Source organism: Oculina patagonica, chromosome 14 (assembly GCF_052425735.1).
Source record: "Oculina patagonica isolate OP01 chromosome 14, crgOcupat, whole genome shotgun sequence".
NCBI classification, from domain to species: Eukaryota; Metazoa; Cnidaria; class Anthozoa; order Scleractinia; family Oculinidae; genus Oculina; species Oculina patagonica.
This window is the reverse complement of record NC_135771.1, coordinates 10,558,455-10,583,209: the sequence shown is the minus strand read 5'-3', so window position 1 is coordinate 10,583,209 and position 24,755 is coordinate 10,558,455. Positions and strand designations below refer to the sequence as shown.

General features: G+C 38.9%; 3 protein-coding genes across 5 annotated transcripts in view; 2 read left to right on the top strand and 1 right to left on the bottom strand.

Moving 5' to 3' along the window:
• LOC144637672 (uncharacterized) overlaps nucleotides 1-4,108 on the top strand; it is a 26,008-nt gene extending 21,900 nt beyond the window's left edge. Inside the window, exons 17-22 of the mRNA XM_078496729.1 lie at nucleotides 357-1,025; nucleotides 1,776-2,179; nucleotides 2,937-3,171; nucleotides 3,666-3,720; nucleotides 3,807-3,924; nucleotides 4,005-4,108. Of these exons, the coding sequence (XP_078352855.1) occupies nucleotides 357-1,025; nucleotides 1,776-2,179; nucleotides 2,937-3,171; nucleotides 3,666-3,720; nucleotides 3,807-3,919 (1,476 nt within the window). The 3' untranslated portion in view covers nucleotides 3,920-3,924; nucleotides 4,005-4,108. The remainder of the gene's footprint in view (nucleotides 1-356; nucleotides 1,026-1,775; nucleotides 2,180-2,936; nucleotides 3,172-3,665; nucleotides 3,721-3,806; nucleotides 3,925-4,004) is intronic.
• LOC144637688 (ATP-dependent Clp protease proteolytic subunit-like) lies at nucleotides 3,622-18,841 on the bottom strand. 2 transcript variants are annotated; one of them, XM_078496759.1, is made up of 9 exons: nucleotides 18,803-18,841; nucleotides 15,379-15,474; nucleotides 11,463-11,539; nucleotides 10,296-10,368; nucleotides 9,284-9,380; nucleotides 7,915-7,958; nucleotides 6,297-6,440; nucleotides 5,846-5,951; nucleotides 3,622-4,336 (listed from the first exon to the last, which is right to left on the bottom strand). In XM_078496759.1, the coding sequence occupies exons 1-9, from the start codon at nucleotides 18,824-18,826 to the stop codon at nucleotides 4,206-4,208; spliced, it is 792 nt and encodes a 263-aa protein (XP_078352885.1). In that variant the 5' UTR covers nucleotides 18,827-18,841; the 3' UTR covers nucleotides 3,622-4,205. The 2 variants fall into 2 exon arrangements, with proteins under 2 accessions (XP_078352885.1, XP_078352886.1); XM_078496760.1 differs by lacking the exons at nucleotides 15,379-15,474; nucleotides 18,803-18,841 and adding an exon at nucleotides 11,617-11,783.
• LOC144637683 (sodium- and chloride-dependent GABA transporter 1-like) lies at nucleotides 12,283-24,755 on the top strand. 2 transcript variants are annotated; one of them, XM_078496750.1, is made up of 16 exons: nucleotides 12,283-12,771; nucleotides 13,830-13,877; nucleotides 15,002-15,136; nucleotides 16,162-16,312; nucleotides 16,895-16,999; nucleotides 17,642-17,774; nucleotides 18,119-18,253; nucleotides 18,831-18,934; nucleotides 19,233-19,357; nucleotides 19,556-19,668; nucleotides 20,709-20,837; nucleotides 21,193-21,292; nucleotides 22,190-22,290; nucleotides 23,057-23,224; nucleotides 23,536-23,612; nucleotides 24,363-24,755. In XM_078496750.1, the coding sequence occupies exons 1-16, from the start codon at nucleotides 12,696-12,698 to the stop codon at nucleotides 24,433-24,435; spliced, it is 1,773 nt and encodes a 590-aa protein (XP_078352876.1). In that variant the 5' UTR covers nucleotides 12,283-12,695; the 3' UTR covers nucleotides 24,436-24,755. The 2 variants fall into 2 exon arrangements, with proteins under 2 accessions (XP_078352876.1, XP_078352877.1); XM_078496751.1 differs by lacking the exon at nucleotides 13,830-13,877.

Here is a 24,755-nt window from a genome sequence, read left to right as displayed (position 1 = left end):
TAAAAGAACAATACAGGAAAAGTTGCAAATATGATTTTTTTTTAATACTAAAACATGAAGATCGCTCTTCATATTCTAGCGAGGTTTGTTTTTAGAAGTCAATTGCTTTAAACATGTTGAAACTACTAACTAAAGAACAATCCACTTAAGGTAACGACGTAACGTAACGTAGAGCCTTTTGCGACCATTTTGTGCACAAGAAAGGTTACTATGAACTTGTACGAGCAAAACCTTGACCTCACCCTAAGAAATACTGACCCTAAAGTGTACACCCTAATACGTCCCAAGAGTCGCGTTTTCTCCTTTGTTTATGCTACTAAAGTACTAATACTAAAGTACCTCTGTTTTCTTCACAGGAATTTTACAAGGCCATCAACTGGTGTTCTGAACTGGATAGCGATCTCTCAGTGCATTCGTATGTACAGCCGTTAAATCAACAATATAATCAAACATTTGGTTACTCGACCTTTACAGGAGAACCATCACCTTGTCAGATGTCTTTGGCCACCTCAGACTTCAATTCTTCACCAGAAAGCGTCATTTCTAATCGAAGTGGTCCGATGGAATATGCTGATTACAGGGGTGGTTTGCCACCGGTGTTCATAAGCACGCAGCCAAGAAAAGAAACCAACAGAGACACTGCAACTGATAAGATAAATTGTAACTTGTACAAGCAAGACAGACCAGACACTGGTCGGTTGTCACCAGTGTTCATCAGTACGCAGCCAAGACAAGAAACTAACAGAGGAACTTTAATTGATAAGATGAATTGTAACTTGTACAAGCCAGACAAACCAGACACTGGTAATTTGTCAGCTAGCGTAATAGAAGATCGCTACAATCCTGTTCCTACTGCAAACCAAAGCGATTATTACATTAGACCTCATAGCGGACAGTTCCAAGGAGTGCCCGCTCTTGGAACAGTTGAAGAAGAATGGAGATCTTCGTTACTGAAAAATAGTTCTTCAAAGCGATGGAAGGCCCAACTTGATGTTGATTTGAGACGATGTATCACTGAGGAAAGGGTAAAGGCCTGGTTAAACTAGGAAACATTGTTGTGGAAACATTATTCCTTGTCATGTTTCCTATGTGGCTAAACTAGCAGGAAGCAAGGAAAATGTTTTGCTGCCCGAGTGGCTAAACTAGGGAACAAAGTGTCACGCATGCGCATAAATTAGTCAACATTGCTTCCATGGTGGCTAAACTGGGCAGCATATGTTTCGGAAGCAAAATTTGTGTCCAGGGAGCAAAAATGTCCTTTTAATTTGAAGCAGAAACATTTTTTTGTTCCCGCAACATGTGTTTCCCGCGCTGCTAAACTGGAAAACATTTGCGTCCGCAACAATGTTTCTGCAAAAAATGTTTCCTAGTTTAGCCAGGCTTTAAGTACTGGTAGAGAAACGTCAGTGAGAAAAAGAAAAGAAGAAAATCTCTACTTTAGATCAATTTATCCAGTTTTCACGCTGCAACGGGAGTGGCTTGTATGGATGGAGGGTTGCGAGGGACGGGAGAGGATGGATGAAGGAAATGAGACGGAGAGGGAAGGGGGAGGGCGGAGGGAGGGAGGTAGGGAGTGGGAGGAATTGATCGATAGATGGATGGAGAAACGACGATGGCTCGCTGGCTGCACGGAAGGGCGAACAAACGGACGTGCAGACCATAGGACGGACGGACGGACGGATGGATGTTATGTTGGTTAGACCAAGTGTTGGAATAATTATCTACTTATTTGTTTGTTGTTGTTATCACTTATTCTTATGTTTACTTTATCACAGGAACCCTTCAGTCGGTACAATCCTCAGCTGAATGAAAAATATCCTATAAGAAGTCAATATTTTCCTGAAACGTATAGCTCCTTGCGATCGAGACCCGGAGACTTCAGTAAAAGTCAGTTTAGAGAGGGCAACACAGAGTACCTGGCTGGTAGCAAAGAAACCAGCGTAAATGATCCAATGACATCCAACATGGTAATGTCTTCAGAATTCCCAAGAGTAAAAGAATATGCAGCACTACCTCCAAGGAGTGAAAGAGAGGAAGAATACTTTCCTGAAGTGTTTCGCGATATGAGTCGTGTAAGTCATCAAAGGTACCAACAGCCAGATGATTACCGCATACAAGATGTACCACAAGCAAGTCTTAAAAGGTCGGCGGATAGCGATGTTCCAAGCAAACGCGCAAGGTAAGACTGTAAGAGGACATATATAAAGCAAACGTACCAGTCAAATGCGCTTTTCAATTTAACAATTTTTAAAATTATCAAGTCTTAGAGAGGCCTTTTTATATTAATCATATTTTATTCTTTAAATTCAAAGTAAATTGTAGTTTATTTAATTAATATTTTACTTTTTAACATTGTCAAGCGCCCTTGAACGTATGGAAAGGGGGCTATACAAATGATGATGATGATTATTATTATTATTATTATTATTATTATTATTATTATTATTATTAACTCAACTTGATTGATTAAACTCAGAGGTGAAATCGTATTTAAAGGCGCTTTCAGTCCTTTCATAATCTCATTAACCCATGAATGCATTTGAACAGGCTAGACCAAGACACCGTGAACGTCCTCCCCCCTTCTGTGGTTCTTTTCTTTCGCCCTTTACTGATTAAGCATGAAGATATGTAGGAGACGAGGCCATCGGGTTAACGCCACCGCCAAATGTACTGAAACGTGTTTCTTATTCGCATGATCTTACCCGGCCGGGATTCGAACCAACCGCTTTGCAGTTTGCGAGTTACTAACTAAGCAAACCACAATGCGTTAACACTTCTGTTGTTATTTTGCTGAATTGAATGCAAGTCATTTCACTTATTTGCTTCACATTAGAAAGCAGCAAAACTCGAAGGATGGGTAGGGTAAAGAAAGAGGCTTTATATCCATACTGTATTATACACAGCTCAGGCTATTCGTATTTATCTGAATTTCACAGGCAAGCCGTGCGCGTGTTAGACCTTGGAAACGAAGCCTCACGTACGCTTCCGACGAAGGTAGGAATAGCTCAGCCACAGAGGCGACCTTACGGCTCTACTAGTGGTCATCACCAGGTGCCCATGTCAAGTAAATCAAGTCAGGTGCTGGGAGAGAACAGTGTCGCTAGTAAACATAAAAGATTTAGTCTTGGTATTGCAAGATCTACAGACCCTACCACGAGAAGTGCACAACAGGTAAGATATAGCCATCCACTAAAAAAAAGAAAACAATATTCATAAGTTTCATAAATGAACGTCCGTTGCGAAAAGTCACAGATGCAACAAGAGTCTTTAAAACCAATTAACGGGTTATAAGTACAAAGTAACGTTTATCGGTTCTTTCTTTGAGCACAAATGTGCAAAATATCGTGCTTTTCATTAAGTATACAACTGGTCCGCATTATCAAAAGGGAGAGAGTTTGCACGTTAAAACAGCTTCAGAAATCGGAAATGTTTCGCAGGTTGTACGCGAAATTACCACCCTCTCTTATATTTTCTACTAAATTGCTGTAAAAATATGAAAGTTATCTGTGAAAAAGGCAGTTAGCTCGAGGAAGAAAATAACAGTCACAAGACAACGTGTTCTGTTCTTTTGTTTACAAGGTTAACACTATCAGTTTCGGCTACGGAGGTTAAAAATTGCTGTTTTGCAGTAGTAGAAACTAATGTTTTAATGAATCTGTTTACAGTTATTCAGAGGAGAGCGCGAGGTACCTGGAGTACACAGACAGCCTTCTCCAGATGGTGAGTTAAACAATGCTATAGCGTTAACTGACAGGCATGTTATAAAACTGTTATGCAGGCTAATAAGTATTTGTTGTCTTCTTCAGAGCCAGATGAATGGTCAATATTCCCATCGTACCTATCCTCTAAGCGACGAAAGTTGACTTATGAGAAGATGCCAGGAGTGGAAAGCGGTCAAACTAAGCTTGTATTCAAATAAGACTTGTAATTTATTGATATAAGCTGGCACAATTTCAAAACATAAGTACATACTTAGCCTCCCACGCAGAACGACTGCGTGGCAGGCTAGTACAGACTCAGATTCCTCGTCCTTTTCACAATCTGACAATCTCCAAGTGCTTAAAGAGCTTGAAGCCACTTTCTTCCAACAGTTTTGCCAATAAAATTATAATTGTAGCTTGGTGTTTGGTGCTATTTTTTTAGCAGAATGCTAGTCCAAGAGATCTTCAAAGGGTTTGTGTGCGCCTAGTTTAGATTCAAACTCATTAACTATCCGTTTTGTCATCTGGTGAAGGAGGTTGGTCCATGGGTGGAGGGTGAGATAGAACCCTGTCGATCAAACCAAAGTCTTTAGCCTCTTCTGGAGACATGAACTTGTCCCTCTCAAGTGCTTTCTCTGCAGTACGTAAAGGAAAACGGAATAAACGAACAGACGAACAAACGAGCGAACGAGTAATGAGTGAGTCATAAGTAAGAGAAAATGACCCAAAAATACAAACGAACAATGGAAATAAAGAAGGGATGAAGAGTAAAGGCTGGTTTTCAATGGGCACAAGCACAAGCATACGTGCATATGAACACTGTAAGAAGAACGAACACACTCATTCTTCTCATCAGTTATGCAGTCCTCACTAGGAATAAGGATCAGCATAAGCACAAGAAAAGCAAACACTTTTGTTTCCTTGTGCTTATGCTTATTCCTTGAGAGACAGCACAAGGAGATTGAGTGTGTCCTTTCTTCTTATGCACTTATGCTTGTGCTTATCCTCATGCCGCTTATCAGTGTCAAGTAAAAACCAACCTTGACTATTCCATTCCCGGCGAAAATAAGAGAAACAACAATGCCGGCGGCACTTGTTTTTCAAAGAAAAACAAATGTAATGATTGGAAGTGTATTGACAACGCAAGATGATTTTTTGCAGGATTTATGATTAATTGGCAACATAGAGTTGAAGTCCTCCTTATGGGCACCTCTCTATTAAGGTAAAAAGTCTGTGTCCGAGCCAAGTGGCCCATACAGCCAGAGCTTATCCCGGTTTCCGTAGCATTAAGCGACTGAGAGTATTGCTACTCCCCCTGGATGGGATGCCAGTCCATCGTAGGGATTACCCCCCAGCAGTAAATTCGCCGGTACCCATTTATACACCTGGATGGAGAGAGGCACTGTGAGAGTAAAGTGTCTTGCCCAAGAACACAACGCAGTGCCCCGGCCAGGACTCAAACCCGGGCTGTTCGACTCTGAGTCAAGCGCGCTAACCATTAGGTCACCGCGCCTCCCACTGCCTCTCTATTAAGGACACCTCCCTATTACGGACTATTCACTTGGTCCGAAAGAGAACAAAATTCATATAACTCTACCTCTCTAATATGGACATCTCCATAATAGGGACATTCTTCCCTGTCCCTTTGGTGTCTGTATAAATACAATAAAGCGCCCACTTACGGACACTTCTAAGAGCTGGACATCTTTCCTGCATTATATATATACTAGTTATGCAACGCTTTCGAGTGGTATACTATGGAATATTCCACGAGTCACTTGTATTTTCTCGGTATACATACGAGCCTTTAGGCGAGTGTGTATACCAAGAAAATACAAGTGACAAGTGGGATATTCCATAGTATACCACGAGAAAGTGTTGTGTAACTATTTTATACCATGCCATAGAAAATACGCTCACTAAATTTCGTCGAGAATAAGATCGCAGCGCACGATGGGAAGGTTGGGTTGAATACCGTCGAATATACAACGGCTTTCCTGTATTCTGATTGGCTGTATTTTCTATGGCATGGTATAAAAGCAGATATCCATGCCAGTCCTGGTTCTAGCCAGGAACACACGCATGGCTTGCTGTGCCCAAGGGTTTTTGATTAGTGTATTTTAACAATATAAAGTGGATCTTACCTATAACATCAATTGGTTGACCAGTATGTTTAACATAGATTTGGTTTATTAGCTTCTTCAGTTTCAGGATTTCCTCAGCTTGAATGGCTATATCTGTAGCTTGACCCTAAAATGTTAAGTTTAATTATAAAAGAGAACGAATATTTAATTCGGTAAACAAATAACTACAATAATGGTTTCTTTTCAGTCCAATCTGTTGCAATTTTTATGTTTCTTAAAACCACACATATCGCTCAAGGATGTCAGTAAATTTCTAGGCTTTTTTTTCCAGGCACAACTTTCTTTTGCAAACAAATGTAGTTCTTTTACATGCGGCTTGGACATTATTAAAAACTGATCTTGTATTGAAATAAAAGTGGACATTGAAGATGAAGTTTCACATCAGTAAATCAAGTGAAAAGTTTGCCAGACCCCCAAAGGCCAAAATTAGAGGGATAACAAAACAACATACCCGAGCTCCACCATGCGGTTGATGTACCATTACCCTGGCATGAGGTAATGCATGTCTTAATCCTGGACTGCCTGCAGTCAGCAATAGGGAACCCATGCTGCAAGCCTGGCCTACACACCAGGTTGAAATGGGGGGTTGAATGTACTAAAAAGGAATATTGAAAGAAGAAGAGTAAGAAATTTTATTTCATAGGTACTGAGATTTACTCATGAAAATCGTAGGGAATAAAAATCGTACTGATTCAGAGCTTAGCCAATGAAAAACGCAAACAATGAAATTTCACTAGTGAAAAAACATCGTTCGTCCAATCAGCAACGCGAACGATGAAATTTCACTAGTGATGAATGAACGTACAGGGTTGCACGGCAGCCGTTGTACACAAATCGCGGGCTATGAAAATGATTAAAACACAAGAAAGGTTTGCTTCTTACTTGTGTTCAATTGAAGAGTTCACTTCATTTCACGTCAACAAAGCTAAAATCGCTATTTACAAAACTCAACAAGATGTTAACACTACTCGGGAAGACTTAGGAAGGCGAAGAAAAACGAAGTTAACTCCGCTGTGGAACTTAATAATTATTATCTCGGTGAATTTAAAATCTCAAGCTAAAGAACGATAAAGATGGCAATGAATACGAGCTTCGTAGTTTACTTGAATACTGGTAAGTAGGCTATGGCATTTTTTAACGGTATATTCATTGAAGGGGAAAACTTTTTGCCGTTTATATGATTACAATAAATCATGTCAACAAATCTGTCGCGAGTCGCACAGTGCCAAGATGGAAATGACTCGGGCAGTGACTTGATTATTAGTTGAACGTGAATTTTTCCTAGTAGCAGTTAGTGACCTCTGCCATTGTTTGCAGACACTTAACCTTAACAACGTGGAGAAATTCTAATTTAAACCTTCTAGTTTTTAAAACAATTTAGAATTTAAAATAATTTTGACCATTGTTCAGCTTTGAATCGCCGGCATGTCGTCTCAACACCGTTTTGTGTACTTTCGCTTGTTTTTAATCATCGCACGAAAAATCTCAGTACCAATAAAATAAACAAATTACGCCATGGAAAATGCTTTGTACGATTTTTATTCACTCGTTGAGGTGTATCAGAAAACTCACTCGTTCGCTACGCTCACTCGTTCGTTTTCTGATACTACTCAACTCGTGAATAAAAATCGTATGCGCGCATTTTCCATGGAGTAATCTCTATATTTAAACTGGCATACCGTTTACTGTGATAAAATACAATCAGAGGTACCACAATGCAAAAGTTGTTTCTAATCTGCTGAGTATTGCCCATCATTATTGGTGACAGTATGTAAGGATGTGGTGAAACCTTGTCCATGCAATATGTGACATAATTTTTATAGCAGCCTGCAGTGGCATGTGCCATCATGATGAGAACGGCACAACATTTGTGTGACTATTCTACATTCCTATTTATTGAGGGAAAAAAGCAACAAATCTGTAGCTAGCCTGTTATAGGTGTTCGCTTAGTTCATTCTTTGCACTCCTCCCCAACTGGCTGAACACCTGGAACAGGCTGACGAATAATGATGTAAACTAGAACTACTTCCATTTAATCCACTAAAACTTTTGCCCCACTGGATACTGACCTGCATAGTGTCATAAATGGCCAAGCCTGCTGTAACAGAACCACCTGTTCAATAAAAAACAAAACATGATTGATTAAGTGGCTCTCTTTAGTCTAACATGTAGCTATATTAGTCATGCAATAAGTGAGGTAGCCTGAGTATCAGGCTTTTCTAAAGGGGAAGGGAGAAAGGGTAGAAGCGCGAAAGGAAAGAAAAGCCTGACACAGACGCTTTAACTCCAGTTTTCCACCCTCCACGGCGTGATAAGCGTCAACCAATCAAATTTATTTCCGGTTGTCACTTGTGAAGCCGGACTAAGATATAACTGATAAGACACACTACATCTTGCAACAATATTAATTTTATTAATGCCAATCCCGGCATCAATCAACGTTTTCACGGAACATATATCTTGTCCTTCCATGGCGAAAATTTCGAGAGTTTAAAGCATATCTTACAAATAGAATTGAGCAAAAACAAACTAGCAAAACATGTGGCAAAGAAGTGTGAAACAAACAGGAAACCACGCAGCGCAGACTAATGCAATGACCTCTAGACATTTCCTTGGCCACAATCTTAAGGCTCTATTTAATACATAATGCCTCTAAATAAAACAGTGCCCCTCAGAAAGAAGTGAGAAGCAAATTACGTTGAAAAACCGAATTTAACACAGAACGGCAAGGGTACAAATGTCACAAACGTAGGCCCGTCACCTTTATTTTGCTAAAACTCCGAGGACGTCTTTCCGTTTCACAAGCAGCTTTCGAGGCATAATTTCTGTCCTCTATTGCGTTTAATTCCAGGAAAAACTGTAGAGCGCCTTCACGAGCCGTTTTGAAGTCGTCGCCTTCCATAAATACACTGAAATAACGCTGAATAACGTCGAGCAAAGTTTTCGTTCACTGTTCATTCGCATGGACATCAGTTCATAGAAGACGTGGTTATGAAATTTTTATTTCCGGTGGTGTGACGTCAGGGCCCATTGTGAATTACCCAATTAGCGCCACATCCAGAATCTGGATGTTCGACATGACCCAATCAAAGCGTTTGTGTCAGGCCTTCCTCTCCTCTTTCCTTCCCTACACTCCCCCCTCCCCTTAGGAAGGCCTGATACTCAGGTTATAAGTGAGGGGACATGGGAGTCTGGACCTCCTCCCTGCTTCTTGTATCTTTTACTTCTCCTTTCTATTGTACCAAGAAGACTAGAAACTGGAGAAATGTTTGAATGGCATGGAAATTTCTGCTGACTTTTCCAATCACAATGCAAGAAGTACCAGTACTTCTGAGGGTAAAAGTGCTTCAGAATTGACAAACCATTTGATTGTCAATTGCAATTCCAGATTTTTCAACTAAATGAATCAAGCACCTTGGGTTATAAATTTACAAATACCTGGGCTGTTGATGTACATATGAACAGGAACTCTGCCATTCTCAGACTGTAAGAATAGTAGCTGGGCCACAACAAGACTGGAGGTCTCATCTGTTATCTACAAAATTAGTACAGTAAATATCTATCAGATCCTGCCTCCAAATCCTTCAATTACATAACTAAAATAAAAGCATTACGTTCATTATGTGGTGGAAAGATGCACTTTTAGAGTGAAGTATGTGTCTTGGCCAAGAACATATACATATAAGCAACTAGGAGTATTTCTACTCCTCACTGGATGGGATGTTAGACCACTGTGCACAGGGTTACCCCAGCATTAAATTTGGCAGTAACTATATTTATACACCTGGGTAGAGGGAGGCTCTATGAGAGTAAAGTGTCTTACCCAAGAATACAACACGATGAATGCAGCCAGGACTTGAACCTGGACAGCTTGAACTGCAGGCTGACATGTTAACCATTATGTGACTCTCTACTCTTTAATTATAGTTCCAATGTGTTAAAGCTGATTTCCAGTCCGTACTGCGCAGACTCGGAGTTTGTTTTCGTTTTTGTTTTGAATTCGTTGAAACGTTACACTTCGGTGACAGCATACATGAAGTTTTTTAGTCCGCCATTACAGTTCATTGTCAAGAATATTCCGATGAGCTGAAACGTCGGTTTGAAATAGCGTCAAGGTTCTTCTACTCGTTATTATTTGTTCTGCAAGGATATCTGGCGTTAATAATGAAGAAAAAGGTAAGTTTGTCGCGGAATTTTTAGTTTTGCTTGTAAACATTCCTTCGTGTGAGGCTCACATAAACATTGCAGCCGAGATTGCGCAGTACGGACTGGAATTCATCTTCAATTACAAAACTATTTAAAAGTCAATAGTATTGACCAGCAAATACAATGCAAGTTAAAACATTGAGGATAAAATTTCTCTGGAGTCAATATAAGCTTACATCTCAGTGCATAACATAAATTATTTTTAATTAACAACTTGTAACAATGTTTTAAATCTGTCACTTACTGGACCCATAACACAGACTATCCGCTCTTTCAGAAGACGCGAAAAAATGTCATATGCTCTTTCCCCTCTGCCCTGCACAGAAAAGTAAGTACAAAAGTAGGCATGGATATGCCCAATGCAACTGTTTATTTTTTTAAGAAAATAAGTCAACAAGGTTTCTCAGTTTCTTATCAAGACCTTAAAGTCAATTTAGCAATGATGTTGATAAATGGCACATGAGTAGCCTGTGCCACTGGGGAAAGATTAGTGGCTAAAAGATTAGGAGCTTAATCATATCTATAACAAAATCCTTGATTTTGATTGGTTCTGTGCACACCTACATGTATTTGTCACCTATTTGTGGGTGTCCAATTACAGGTACCCAATTTGGTGCTCGTAATTTCAAATTTTTAAATGACTCGCCCGATTACTCCCTGAATTGTACTCCACTCAGTCCAATTACTATTACTCAACATGCAGCTCTTACACTCAGTCTTTCCAAACTTCAAAGATGTCTGAGATTCAACCTGCAGTGGTGGATCTAGGGGAAGGGCCCGAGAAAATGTTTTTCACGAGTGCCCTCCTTATTCTAGGGTCTGGAAGATTGCCCCCCCCCCCTCCCCCCCCCTTTATCTGAAGGTCTCGATCGGCCACTGACCTGACCACTTCTATACTGATGATGTAACTTTATAAAAATACAGGTCTCTGCTTGGTTGATAATTGTGCATGGAAATTCAAAACTGAGCAAGTAACCAATGAGCGACACTAGATGGACCTCTGTAAAGTTACATAATCAGCATGGACGACATTTCAGGGTCCAATATCAGAAAGCAGGGAAAGGGAAAGAATGGACTGAGTTGAGAGAGATATCTGAGGGGTTTCCAAGGGAAGACCCTTAAATTTCCAGGGAAAGGATGAGTTGGGGTTAAATTTCGTACAACGGGTCTTACGGGCAGTACTTCGAGGGAGAGGGGGTGCACGCCGGGGGTGCACGTCAAAAATGACCCAGGGTATTAGCTTTTAAACAGGCTAGAAAAATATATATACGGCAGAAATTTGACAATGTTTCCCTAAAAAATCCCTTTGATTTCACGGTGAACCGTTTGGTACTCTAGAAACAGCACAAATGACAGCAAAATACGAAAGAAATTATTATAAAAGGCAATTCAGACTGGTTACCCTACCCTCGTTTGTTCGATCACCATAGGAATCAAAAATTGCCTCCTGCAAGACGTATGAATCCCTCTTGATAGCCTAGAAATCACCTAAATAGAAAAAAATGGATATAGTGACAAATGTAGCAGAAAGTTTACAAAGAAAAATCCTTTTTTAGTTCTCTTACTCGAAGACCTTGTCGAGCCGCCATTTTGAACCTGAAATGAAACCGCTGGTCAAATTCACTGCTTATTCTTTACGATAGCTCGTCCCCAGACTTTTCAAGTGAGACCCGTTTATTTTCTTACGATATGCTCCACGTCACAAAACAATCCCTGAAAATCTGAAATTACTTCTCTAGAATCTTTTAGGAAAGGTTATCTGTTTTCTTATTTAATAGCGGCTACTCCAATTTTAACGAATTTTGTGAGTTGGGCAATTTTATACTTGTTGGATTTAAGTTCACCCCCCTCCCATTCCAAAGGAAAAGAAAATTTAAACATAGTCGACTTAACATTCGTCAACTTTATTTTTTTCTAGCAATGTAAATGTTCGTTCAATTTCAGTGAGTTTGTTCTTTTACTGAACATTTATTTCCGTCAGTTATATGTTTATTAACTTACGGCAGTTTCCGAGATATTGTTTTCCTTCGGTTGCTCATTTAACATGACCTGCTATCCATTACATACTTTTACACAATCCAGCCATTTATTGAGGCTTTTGAAAAAAACACTTTTTCATACGTCTTAAAATGCACTGACGCGATTTCAAAAGGATGCAATTTTGCTGAAAACGAATTAACGACATAAACATTAAATTGATTTTGTTTCTTTCAAAAGAAAAGAAAAACTCTTTCAGCGCGCGCTTCGATGTCACAGATCACGTGCGTTCCATTCAAAGGATTTCGTTCCACTGATGAAGGGAAAGCAGTCCCGAAACGTCTGCACTTTTGTAATATTCTCAGCATCTGAAAAAACAAATGTTGAAACTGAAACTCATTGTCAGCGGCGCTTCACAGTTTTTGTTGTCCTAATAAGGCAGCTCGTTATGACGTCAAAAGCTATTTATGTCATTAGCCTTTGTGACGTCATTTGCATTTGCCGTCTTGATTCAGAGATGGAAGTCGAGTCGTTCGACGATAGAAAAAATGCTAAACTTGTTTTCAAGATGAGGAAAAACAAAATTAGTCCAGTGACTATAACGGTAGATGAGACTGCGAACACGAGCGAGGAACGCTAAAACTGGGGAAAGAAACTTGAATTTCTTATGTCATGCATTGGGTATGCTGTGGGACTCGGCAACATATGGCGATTCCCCTATCTTTGCTTCAAAAATGGTGGAGGTAACTTTGCTTATTGTAAATAATACGGCGTTTTTTAGTTATTGATAGAAGTCGCATTCTCTGCTGTTAAAGAAAAGTAGTTAAAAATGTGGTAAATATAGAGTTTTCGCTTTTTTGAACTTGACTTGCGCAGTTTTGCGAATCGTAGCGAAAAATACAACCGACGGTAAGTGCGCTAAAACATCCAAGCTCTGGCAAGCACAATACGAAACTGCCGAAAGGACATAAATTATCCATTTTGATAGCAAGCACAGAAAAACAAGTAATCTAAAGAAAAGTTCGGAGATAAAAATATATGTTTAATACTGAATTTCGCGCTAAGCGCGGGAAAACATCCATGCATTTGCAAGCGCGGAAAAAATTTTATCGGCAGCAAACACTAGCCATGCTAGCTAACAATGGAAAACATCAATTTCTGCAAGTGCAGCAAAATCCAGTTGACGGTGGGTCAGAAAAATAAAACAAGCTTTGACAAGGAAGGAAACAGTCATTTGGCTAGCGAGAAAACAAATCCAAGCGCGCAAGCGCACTGAATGGCGAGAAGAAAGAAAATGGACGCGCGCGCTAGGGTTAATATATTGCTCGCTTAAATAACGAACTTTTCATGCGTAAATTACGCGATCGGTAGTTAGCAGTTAGTTTTTAGCGGTTAGTATATATATTAATTTGTGGTCAGTGATAGTTTTTTGACGCGTGTTACGGGCTGTTCCAGGGGTCTTGAGTTTTAAAACTTGGTAATGAAATTATCTTTGGTTGGATTTACAAAATCAGTTATTGTTTTTAGTGGCGCGCGTGGTCGCGTAGTTAACTTTGTTCAAATAACTATTTATGAATTACGCCATATGAAGTTAGCTTAGCGTTTTTGTACAAAACAATAGAGCTCGAATTATTCCGTAATGTCCTAGTCAAATAAGAGTTAAAATATCCAAGATGTTGAACAAGGTTATTCCCCAGTGCTATAAAATGGAGCGGAACTCATCGACGCAAAGCAAGTAGCACGAAAAGTGGGCCAAAAAGGAAGAATTTGTCATATGATGAACTCTTCTTTCTTGTTCCAGTTTTCGTGAAAAATTATCATGCTACGCATCAGCTATGCCGTCGTGCAGGTAACATAACCTGTTGCAAATTTGTTCTACTATGATTTTTTAAAATATTTAGAAGATTACACGCTTTGCTTACAGCGGAATCTTCAGATATGTCCAGCTCCGTTCTTGTAACAATAATATATAGTGTTGACATTAAGGTAAACTTATGGCGAAAAACATACGAACTGGAAAAACTTAAAAAAATCATCGTCAGCAAAAGAGGAATAACATTCAATCGTAGGCAAGCGCTGGAAAACATGTAAGTCTGCGGTATGCACGGATAAACATGCAATCAGCGGCAAGCACCAGAAGAAATGCAACCAAAGACAAGCACGAATAAATCCAATCTGTAGCAAGATCAAATAAGGCCCACATAATCAATATCGAAGTAACGAGAAATAAGAAAATTAAACATTGACAATTGACTATTTTAATTATTATTTAATATGTCATAATTTAATCAAAGACTTGGTCACATAACAAGGGCACGGCGCGCCATGCAATGTAAAGAGCTTTGCCGGAATCAATTCACGTGTCCTTATATAAAGAACAAAAAAAAAGCAATCTTTTTAAAACAGACCCGTAATTCTCTCTTTTCTAATATTTAATATCTTTTATCCAGAGCGTCTTTCCTAATTCCATATTTTTTCAATATGGTATTAGAAAGGTGGCTCTGGAGAAAGGACACTTTTCTGAACTGGCTCCCGGACAATACCTTAGCCTCAGTCAAATAAGACACATATGGATTGAACAAAGTGACAAGAACAAAGGATATATTTGAATAGAGCCGTACCTTTTTAACGCGACATAATGTTTTACCAATTTCTGGCATTTTTAGGACATTAGACGTCGAGGGATGCAGTTGAGATTACAGATGGCTGATCTGTTTTTAATCAGTGTCTATGCACGCGCAAAAATAGCGAAAATTAGTTAAAAGATTAAGCGATTTTTGTAAAGTTATCTCTCTTGTTGATCGTATTGTTTTTTTTGTGCGAGATTTTGCCTTCTTTTAATCATTCAAGAAATGTGAAGAGCTTTGAATCGTTTAAAATCTTTCGCTCCTATAAAGCGATTGCTTAAAACAGTGATTTTGAAACCGGTCCGTCTTTCTCACTTTCCTTATATGTTCTATCTTTTCTCCACAGCCAGCTTTTTAATCCCGTATTTTCTGACCCTCATAACTTGTGGGATTCCACTTTTTTATCTCGAACTGGCTCTTGGACAATACCTGAGCCTCGGTCCCGTCAAAGCTTGGGCAGTGGTTTGCCCCGTGCTCAAAGGTATGTCATGTACAGTAGCGCCAAATTAGCACGTGTGTTGTAATGTTGGTTTAGGGCCAGCATTACTAGTATATGAATTATTCAAAACTTTTCAAAATAAGACTGTGCAAGTGAAGATAAAATACGAAAACCGTCATCTTCTACAAGTCACGGAATGGCCGTGGTGATTACATCACTTTTGATTTCTATTTAATACAACGTGATCATAGCGTGAAGCCCTATCTACCTTTAGCTGTCGTTACCTTATGATTTCCCGGGAACGTAAAAATTTGCTTAAAGTGCCTTGGGGAATCCTGCGGTAACTCCTGTAACACCACTTTAATGCAATACTTACTTAGCTGAAGGAAACGATCATAAAAACTGATAAAGTTATGAACTTAATGCTAAGAAAGATGTGCTCCACAGTCAAAACTTGAAAACCGTCGATCTTTTACAGGTTTCGGCTGAAAAGAAATCAAAAGTGAGGTTATCACCATTGCCATTTAATGGCCGTGGTGATTACGACACTGTTGATTTCTTTTTAATACAACCTGATCATAGCGTGGAGTCTTAATTGCCTTTAACAATCGTGTGGTCTTGAACTACCTTGGAAATCCTGCGGTAACTCCTGTAACACTGCATGTAGTGTTCTTGATGGTTAAAATTAGTTACTTAATTGATGTAAACTTTAAAATAATAGTTTTGAAAGGTAGAAAAATGCCACAAAAGTACTAACAAACCGAAAATAAACAAGGATGTGCTACCAGAGTCAAAATACGAAACCGTCGATCTTTTACAGGTCTCGAAGTGACACCGTCGTGATAACTTCACTTGTGATTTCTATTATTACAACGTGATCATATCCTAGAGTCTTAAGTTCACCTGAGGCTCATGATATGATTACGTTGTAATAGTTCAGAGTCTTACCTACCTTTAGCAATCAATTGTTCATGAAAGAAATTAAAGAAAAAATTAAGACAAGTTACGAGCCGCGAATGACTTATCTCCTTTAACAGAATCGTGCTAACGGCTATCATCTTTTGCAGGACTCGGAGTTGCCATGGTAATAACATCCTTGTTAATATCAATATATTATAACGTGGTAATTTCCTGGAGCCTCTACTACTTGTATAACTCGTTTGCTCCAGATCTACCCTGGAAATCTTGCGGGAACGAGTGGAATACTGCAACTTGCAGGTAAAATAAAACTTAGTTGCATAAATTGAAATAAGGATACGAAGACTCCTGCATTAACAATTTTATCGTGCTGGATAAACTTTTCGATATGGAATAAAATCGAATCTAATAGATATTTTTTTAAACCTTGTAACTTAAACTAGTACTGTCAGGTGTAAAAATTATTTAGAGTGCAGGCATTGATGCTGAGTTTTGGTTCGTTCTCTCCATTATTTTTTTTCTTATTGCCTTTCCCTTTCAGATATTTTACATTTTTTTTGTCTTCTTCTTCCGTGAGTTTCTTCTGAATTTCCCCATCTTTATCATTATCCATTATCGGTATTTTGCATGCAAAAGTGCTAATACCTCTAACTCCATTCGGCCCAATAGTTCTTAAAAAATCAGAGGGGACTTTATACATGTGCTTTACGTATGTGCCGCGGGATACGATATGGTTTTTGAGGTCCTCAGTTCTTTGTAGGGTTATTCTTTGTGCCCCTTTTGGAATTGTTATCACGGTGTGATCCTAAGATAGTAAATTGTATTGACTCAAGTTGTAGTGCTCAAAACCAAACCTCTTTTAATTTCTTATTCTATTCTTAGTGAGGCGTGGAGCAATTTCACATCCAACTGCACCACTTCCATCGGTCAGCGGCTTAACTGCCGCTCAACGGTGAAGCTGACTTCACCTAGTGAAGAATTTTGGGAGTGAGTATCGTTTGATGTTAGAGCGGTTTTCACTTGAGTGTCGAAAGTTATTTGCGTTTGCTTTGGTTTTGCATTACTACGCTCAGTGATTGGTTTAGAAATCTCGCGCCACTTTCTCGACCTATCAGAACTAAAACCAAAAACAATCGTGATTCGCTCCCGCACGTTTTCCCGCGCTTCGCGTCAGCTACATGTATTTGCTTCGAGTTTTGATTGGTTCACTTGATTGTCTCTGTGCTTTGTGATTGGCCAGAGTAATTGCTTTGGTTTTGGTTTTACGACACTCAATTGAAAACTGCTCTATAAGTTATTTGGTTTTTGTTTGTTTGTGTTTTCTCAACAGTTAACACTACTCTAAACCAAATTTTAGAACTGACTATTCATTGCGAACGGAAATCAACACCAAATGCAATAAGCTACAGAGAAATTTCTCTCACTGCCGTAAAGCACCGGCAAAACAATTTTTGCTAATAAAATTTTTATTGCATTTGGTTTAGATTGTACGTGAGTGCATACTACACTTTTTAACTTTTTTGCTCAATTGTATTTGGAGCAGCAGCTCATCGGATGAAAGCCCAGAGTAGTGACATCATTACATTTTGTTTTCCACTAACCCGTTTATATTAATATTCTTGTTGCCAGACGTTATATTCTCGCCATGTCAAATGGCATTGATGAACCGGGTGAGATCCGGTGGCCGCTGGCCATTTGTCTGCTGTTCGCTTGGACTGCAGTTTTCTGTTGTTTGTTTAAGGGAATCAAGTCTTCTGGCAAGGTAAACGCATGTGCAACAGATCTCCTTCAATTATGTTTTCTTGCGTTCCTGTCTGGCCAAATTATGCGATGGATTTTTTTTTTGCTCCACTTGTAAATGAACAAATGCACCAATGCAATGTGAACAATCCACGAAACGGGATTGTTATACAAGAAATATTGTATGTTTTTCAGCAAATCAGCATTCGTGAAACTTCTTCTGCCAAATAGCACGATTTTCTAGACATTGGATTTGTCATAAAAGTATATAGCCCTTGTGCGCTTGGACCTTTTGATTTTAAAAGTTACTGGGGCTGGATTTTCGCGCTATACCAAGCTTACCGCCTTCTTCCCTTTTGTTCATAGGTTGCCTATTTCACTGCCATATTTCCGTATATTGTACTTCTTGCTCTGCTTGTCCGGGGGGCCACTTTGCCTGGCGCAGTCAACGGAATCATGTTCTACCTTAAACCTGACTTCAACAAACTTTTAGAGCCACAGGTAGGATGAATTGTGTAAAGATTTTTAAAAACCATTTACCAATTTAATAAGAAAAGTAGCTTACTTTGGACAATTTCTAATGTCCCACTTAGGTTTGAATTGATGCTTGATTCCCTTATACAGACAACAGAATACTGCTTTGACGGCTGTGTTCTGTTGTCTTTACAAGGGAATCAAGTCTTCTGGCAAGATAAACGCATGCGCAACAGATCTCCTTCCATTTTGTTTTCTTGCGTTCCTGTTTGGCACATTTGGCTGGACAGGTGTATTGTAAAGCCTGGTTTTCACTAGCGACGCACAAGCGCAAGCAAAAGCGCAAGGATAACAGCTCTTATTTCTCCGTGAAAACGGCTTCGACTCAAGCAAAAGCACAAGCGCATTGCATTTGGATGCTTGTGCCAGGATTAAAATTTGTCCTTTTTGTGATCGCGCTTGTGCTTGCTTCGCTAGTGAAGACCAGGCTTAAGTAGTATCTTGTTAATAGTGCTGTAATATTGGAAGAATTTTTCTTTTGTGTTATTTTCTAAACGAATAAGAAAAGTAACTTACTTTGGACAATTTCTCATATCCCATTTAGGTATGGATTGATGCTGCCTCGCAGATCTTTTTCTCCCTTAGTGTCGGTCTCGGAGGACTTGTCACTTTTGCCAGCTACAATCAATTTCACAACAACTGTGAAAGGTAGGTGCCATGCTCATTCCTTTTTTGTCGCTCGCTCACGAGAAGGTCTTGACATGATCTCGAGAGAGGTCTGGGTGATTCGTGCTGAAAAATTCCAAAATGATGACGTAGCCCTTCAAAGGTCCGTGCAGTTTGGTTTTGAATTCTCACGCGCAAGTAACAACCAATCAGAGAGAATACACGGATGTCTGTGAAGCTAAGCCATCACATAGAATTTCACCGGTTCAACCTGTTACAAATACCTGTCAAGCAGGCCAATACTGGAATATTTCACGGTGTATGTTACTTATTTTCTCAGGGACGCTGTTGTTGTAGCGACAATTAACTGTCTGACCAGCTTCTTCGGAGGATTTGTTATTTTCAGTGTGATTGGGTTTATGGCTCATTCATTTAATAAAGAGGTGTCAGAAGTGGTCTCTTCCGGTAAGTAATGTAACGGAGCAATCTTTGTGTGTTCTGCATGAAAAAGGTCTTTCTCCTCTGAGGTGCTTTTCCTCTGTACCGGGTTGCAATTTGAAGGGAAGTCATCAAAGGGCGTTGCTTCTTTTAAAAAAGGTTCTGCTAGAGAAATAGAATGTTTTCTATTTCTTTTTTCAAACGTTTTCCTTTGTTAACTTGTAGGACCTGGACTTGGATTCGTGGCGTATCCTGAAGGCATTGCTCAAATGCCTGCTGCTTCAGTTTGGGCGGTCATCTTCTTCTTTATGCTGTTTACTATCGGAATGGGCAGCCAGGTTAGTAATCGTACGTACTTGTCACCATAAGTCAACTTGCTCACAAGCTGAACGTTGCCGTCTAAGTTTGCTCTGACGTGAGAATCAGAGTTACTTGATTTATTGATTGACTTGCTGACTAATTGATTGTTTGATCAATTGATTGACTAGTTGATTGACTGATTGATTGATTGAATGACTGATTGATAACAATATAACCTTGCAGTTATTTTGTGCTGATTTATATTTGCTGCGAAGCCTTAGCGTAGCAGCAGAACTATTTTTGACTGTCCGCGCGGGGCCTGGGCGCTTTATATAGGCGACACACTCGATTTGACTTTTTCGCTGGCGATGATTTTGAGTACGTACATGCAGTACGTATGATCAGCGGCATGTAAAATGTGGAAGCTGCGTTTGTCGTTTGCGATGTGCTTCTCGCTAAAGAGCAAGAAGTTAAATTTCAAAGCGTTGCCGCTTGCGCTTCTGTTCAGTACTTTGTAAATGCTTCCCAAAAAACCTCTCTTGAGCAAGATGGTCAAGTATAGTGCCGAGGAAACGGTCTTTTTATCCCTTATGCGCCAGCTCTGATGAATAACGAATTTACGAGGCCTTCTTATGATTCGCTTTCATAATTATTCATTACTAAGTTAATTTAAGGAAGAATTTTACAGCAAAAACACTACAAAGATTATTTGCAAAGGCTACACGAAAACGTTTCCATAATGACCGCGCGCTGTAATGGAACGAGCTTCGAGATTTTTGACGTCATAAATTGGTGTTTCTGATGGCTTTGCAATTGAATTACACGTGCTATGTTATGTTGCATTGCTTCCTTTCCTCAATGTCACTAACTATTATATAAACTAAGAGAATTACCAGCATTTAACTCACTGAGAAAAATCATATCTTTCACATCTAAAAATGTGAACATCCGAAACATTCCTATGACCTTCCGATCGTTCCTACTATTATTATTATTCTTATAACTTACTTCGCAGCACTTTACTTGCTATCAGCAACTCCTAGTTACTGTAATATTTTCTACACTTTTCACCATTCAGTTTGTCTTCACGGAAACAATCATGGCTGCTCTCATGGACAGCTTTAACAAACTTCGACCCTACAAGGGATTGTGTCTACTTTTTCTTTGCATCTTTCAATATGTTATCGGACTGTCTTGCGTCACCCAGGTATGTAGACCCCTCGGGGAATATTTGCTCGTATCAAAACTAAAGGGTTCAAGTATATATACTTAACCTAGCATGCGCTCCTTGTGAATGCGAACTGATCGTCTTTTGTCATTTTACACACGGATGTTTTAGTTTGCCACGATTTAAGTATTATGACTGACACAAAATAGTTTAATAAAAAGATAAATTGGTAGATAGTGACATTTTTTCACTCTTTTCTCCTCTCATGGAGAAGCCAGTAAGTTGACTATTCATCAAACTCTTCATTTTCATCAATTCCAATTCCCTCAATGGAAGTTGTAATGCTGAGAGGATTCTTGTTTTTTGATTTCATTTGTATTTTTATCCTCAACAGGGTGGAATATATGTTCTCAATATATTTGACAGCCAAAGTGGCGGGCTCTCTTTGATGGTTGTGGTTATTTTTGAGGCTGTAGCTGTCAGTTGGGGATATGGTAGGTAGTAAACAGTTGGCCCGAAAGGATTCTTGTTTTTTTTTTTAAAATTGCACTTGTATTTTTATCCTCAACAGGATGAAATCTACGTTTTAAGTATATTTGACAGCCAAAGTGGCGGCTTATCTTTGATGTTTTGTGGTTAGAACCACAGACATCAAAGATAAGCCGCCTTTGAGGCTGTAGCCGTCAGTTGGGGATATGGTAGGTAGTAACATTTGGCAAGAACCACTGGAGAAATATTTTTACAATGGTATAATGATTAGGTTTAATTTTTTTGTTTGTGGCCGCCACCTTGAGTTCCATTAAAAGAGAAAACACGCGACATTTTTAATTGGTCTATTCGGTCTAACTCTAATAAACCCTGTATACCTAGTCACTTTTATGCAGCAAATGTTTAAAGCATTTTTCTGCAATTGAAGGCAATGCTGAATAAAGGAAGGTACAAGGGAAGGATCAAATCAAATTCTAATAACTTCAATTTAAGGAGGTTGTTAACGAGGAGACATCGTAGCTCATTATGATTTCTTGGGCGAGGAAATGGGGAAAACATTTGTTGCGGACACAAAATGTTTCTGAAAGAAATCAGGACAATTTTTGTATCTCGGACACAAATTTTGTGTCCGCGATGTTGCGCACGGGCAAACAGGGAAACATTTGTGACTGCAACATTGTGCCCTCGTTTTAAACCACTTTTACGAAGATCGAATTTGAACGTAAACGTACCGTTGAAAGTGCTATCAGATGTACGTACAATATACTATTAAAATCGTAGTTCTGATTAAACAGTTCTATTTTCCATACCAAGTCTTGCCTTGTGCCAGCCACCCTTAATTAATTCATTGCTTTAGTTTTGAAAGAAAATTAACATAAGGGTTTTATATTTTTACTTTACAGGTGTGGATAAGTTCTGTGAAAATATCAAATCGATGATAGGCAAGAAACCTAACATGTATTTTATAATCTGTTGGAAGTACATAACACCTATAGTTGGAATGGTAAGACCATAAATCGTACACAAAGGGCATATAAGTTTATTTTAAAGTGTCCGGATAGTACATGTGATAATATATATTCACCGTGCACGTGGTCAGTTTTCGTCTTAGCCAATCAATTTGATGTTGTTCGTAGCGATAAAGCCTAAACCAACAAATAAATGTGTGGTTAAGATTCGGTCTGTCGTAAAAGTAGAAAAAAAGATATATACATTAACCCTTTTGGGACGAGTTCATGTTTTTTTTGGCTACAACGGCGAAGACTTCGATGATCGTGGCGAACTGCTCTACTTCTGCACAAAAAATAAAAATCGAGCGAAAACCTGATCTCTACAAACTTTTCCCACTGCTGAAGAAATTACAGTTGTTTGAACAAAGTTGATAGATAAACCGCCTCATGAGGCACGTTTTCAAGCCAGTCAGCAAACGTGTTATATTGATATCATGATTAAAAATTTTTGACCGTTAAAATGGGTAACGTTAAACTTCCTAAGAATGTGAACTAAGTCCGTTTCCTGGGAAATGTTAGTAACTCAGTGGAAAAGAATCATGTTCGATGATGTTCATCATTGTAAATTCTTTACAATCGGGTAGCACTTATGTAGCAAACTAACCGTGATGAGTTTATGACTAACAAACTGTCGTCTCGTAACGATATGTCGCATTTAAATTAGAAATTGTCAGAATTGTTGTTGAAAGAGGAAAACTCTCTTAAGTCAGTCAGCACACGCGTTTTATAGAATTTTTTTTCTTTCGTTTTCTTCAACAGTTTATCTTCCTTGGTAGCCTTTCACAATGGAAGAAGATAAGCTTCGACGGAAACGTTTACCCCGACTGGGCACAAGCTGTTGCGTGGTTATTGGCTCTCTTATCATTTCTTGCGATTCCAATTGGAGCGATCTTTGCAATATTCCATCCAAAGGGATCCTTTAGAGAGGTATGGCAATTAAGTTATAATCTTTAAGGCCCTAAAGCACCATAATGCACATTTATAAATCTGCAAACTGATCCCTCATGAAAAGAAGAATTCTGATTGGTTCCTGAGCGGTCCAAAATTCTTTTTGTAGTTTTATAAGATTGGCCATCCTAAATAAGTTGAGCCAAATTGCTTTCTTAAAACATGGTAAAAATGAAAGCGGTTCTTTATTAAGTATGTCTGGCAAAAGAACAGATTTCACAGTATGTTTATTGACCACAGTTATGAGGCCTGAATGGAAAGGTAATATCTGCTTTTCTTCATTTTTCTAGCGATTAAGAAAAGCCGTGCGTCCAGATATCTCATATCTAAATATGGTTGTCGAACAACACAATCTTGGCCCCAAAAGGTAAGGTACTTTCGTTTGTAAGTTAAAGATAAACATAAACTTTAAGTTGAACGAAAAGCTGAACGAAACATAGCAAGGGGATGTGGAAGGAGAAGGCGCAGACAATGACAATTGTGTTCTGATTCAGGGATTCGAAGTAGCTTGCTTGGTTATTAATAAGACCTTCATTTGACTCTAGTTTCTAAAGCAGGAACTAAAAGGATTGCTACTCCACCCTGGATGGGATGTTCATTGATTAATTAGCCCAACGCAGGGTGTCCCTAAGATTATTTTCTTAAGCCGGGTTGCCGTGACAATTCGTCAATACCCATTTATACTTCTGGGTTAGGTTGTTCAAAGCACGATAGAGCTAATCCAGAATTAACGTATTTATATTTTCTGTCCTCCAGTTTATACGTCGACTAGTCTAAACGCCACAAAACATAAGCAATTTAAAAAGGATACAAGAGAAATTGAATCTTCCATCAACTTTTAATTCTGGATTAGTGTTAATCGGCTTTAAAAGAACCCGGATCTAGATAGATATTCTTAGATTTCAGTTAGTAGCTGATGTTCTTTCTATGCTAGTCTGAAGTGTCAGCCGTCTTCTCAGTTGTGACGAGAGGACGGTTGAATATTCAGACTATTTCCATGTCAGTTTTACTTTTGTCTAGGCTACTTTTTACATATTTAATAGCTTCACCATTAATTGTTATCACATGGCTAGGGCAAATATTGACACTTATTTTCTGTTCTCTATTTCGTTTTCAGTACATGTCCTGAGACACGAATTCAAATCGATCCTGTAGTCTGGGATGAAAACATTCCGGAATCGAATGTCTGACGTGTGCTGGTTCAATGGAGAAGGACTTTCGTGTGCTATTGGCAAATCAAAGTGCAAATCCGTCTTGGACAATAATTTGTTTTTGTCGAATGTGTAAAGTGTCCTTGTTTAATGGAGAAGGACCTTCATGTAATTCGTTGTTGACAAATCAAAGGGTAAAACTGTCTTGGACAATAATTTGCTTTTGTGTATTGTCAGTTGTTTCTGTATTTTTATCACACTGACAACAGCACCAACAACGACAACGTTATTTACTGTTACAAAACTAAGAGAAAGGAAAATGGAAATAAAAAATAAAGAGAGCAGCTTCTTATGACGTA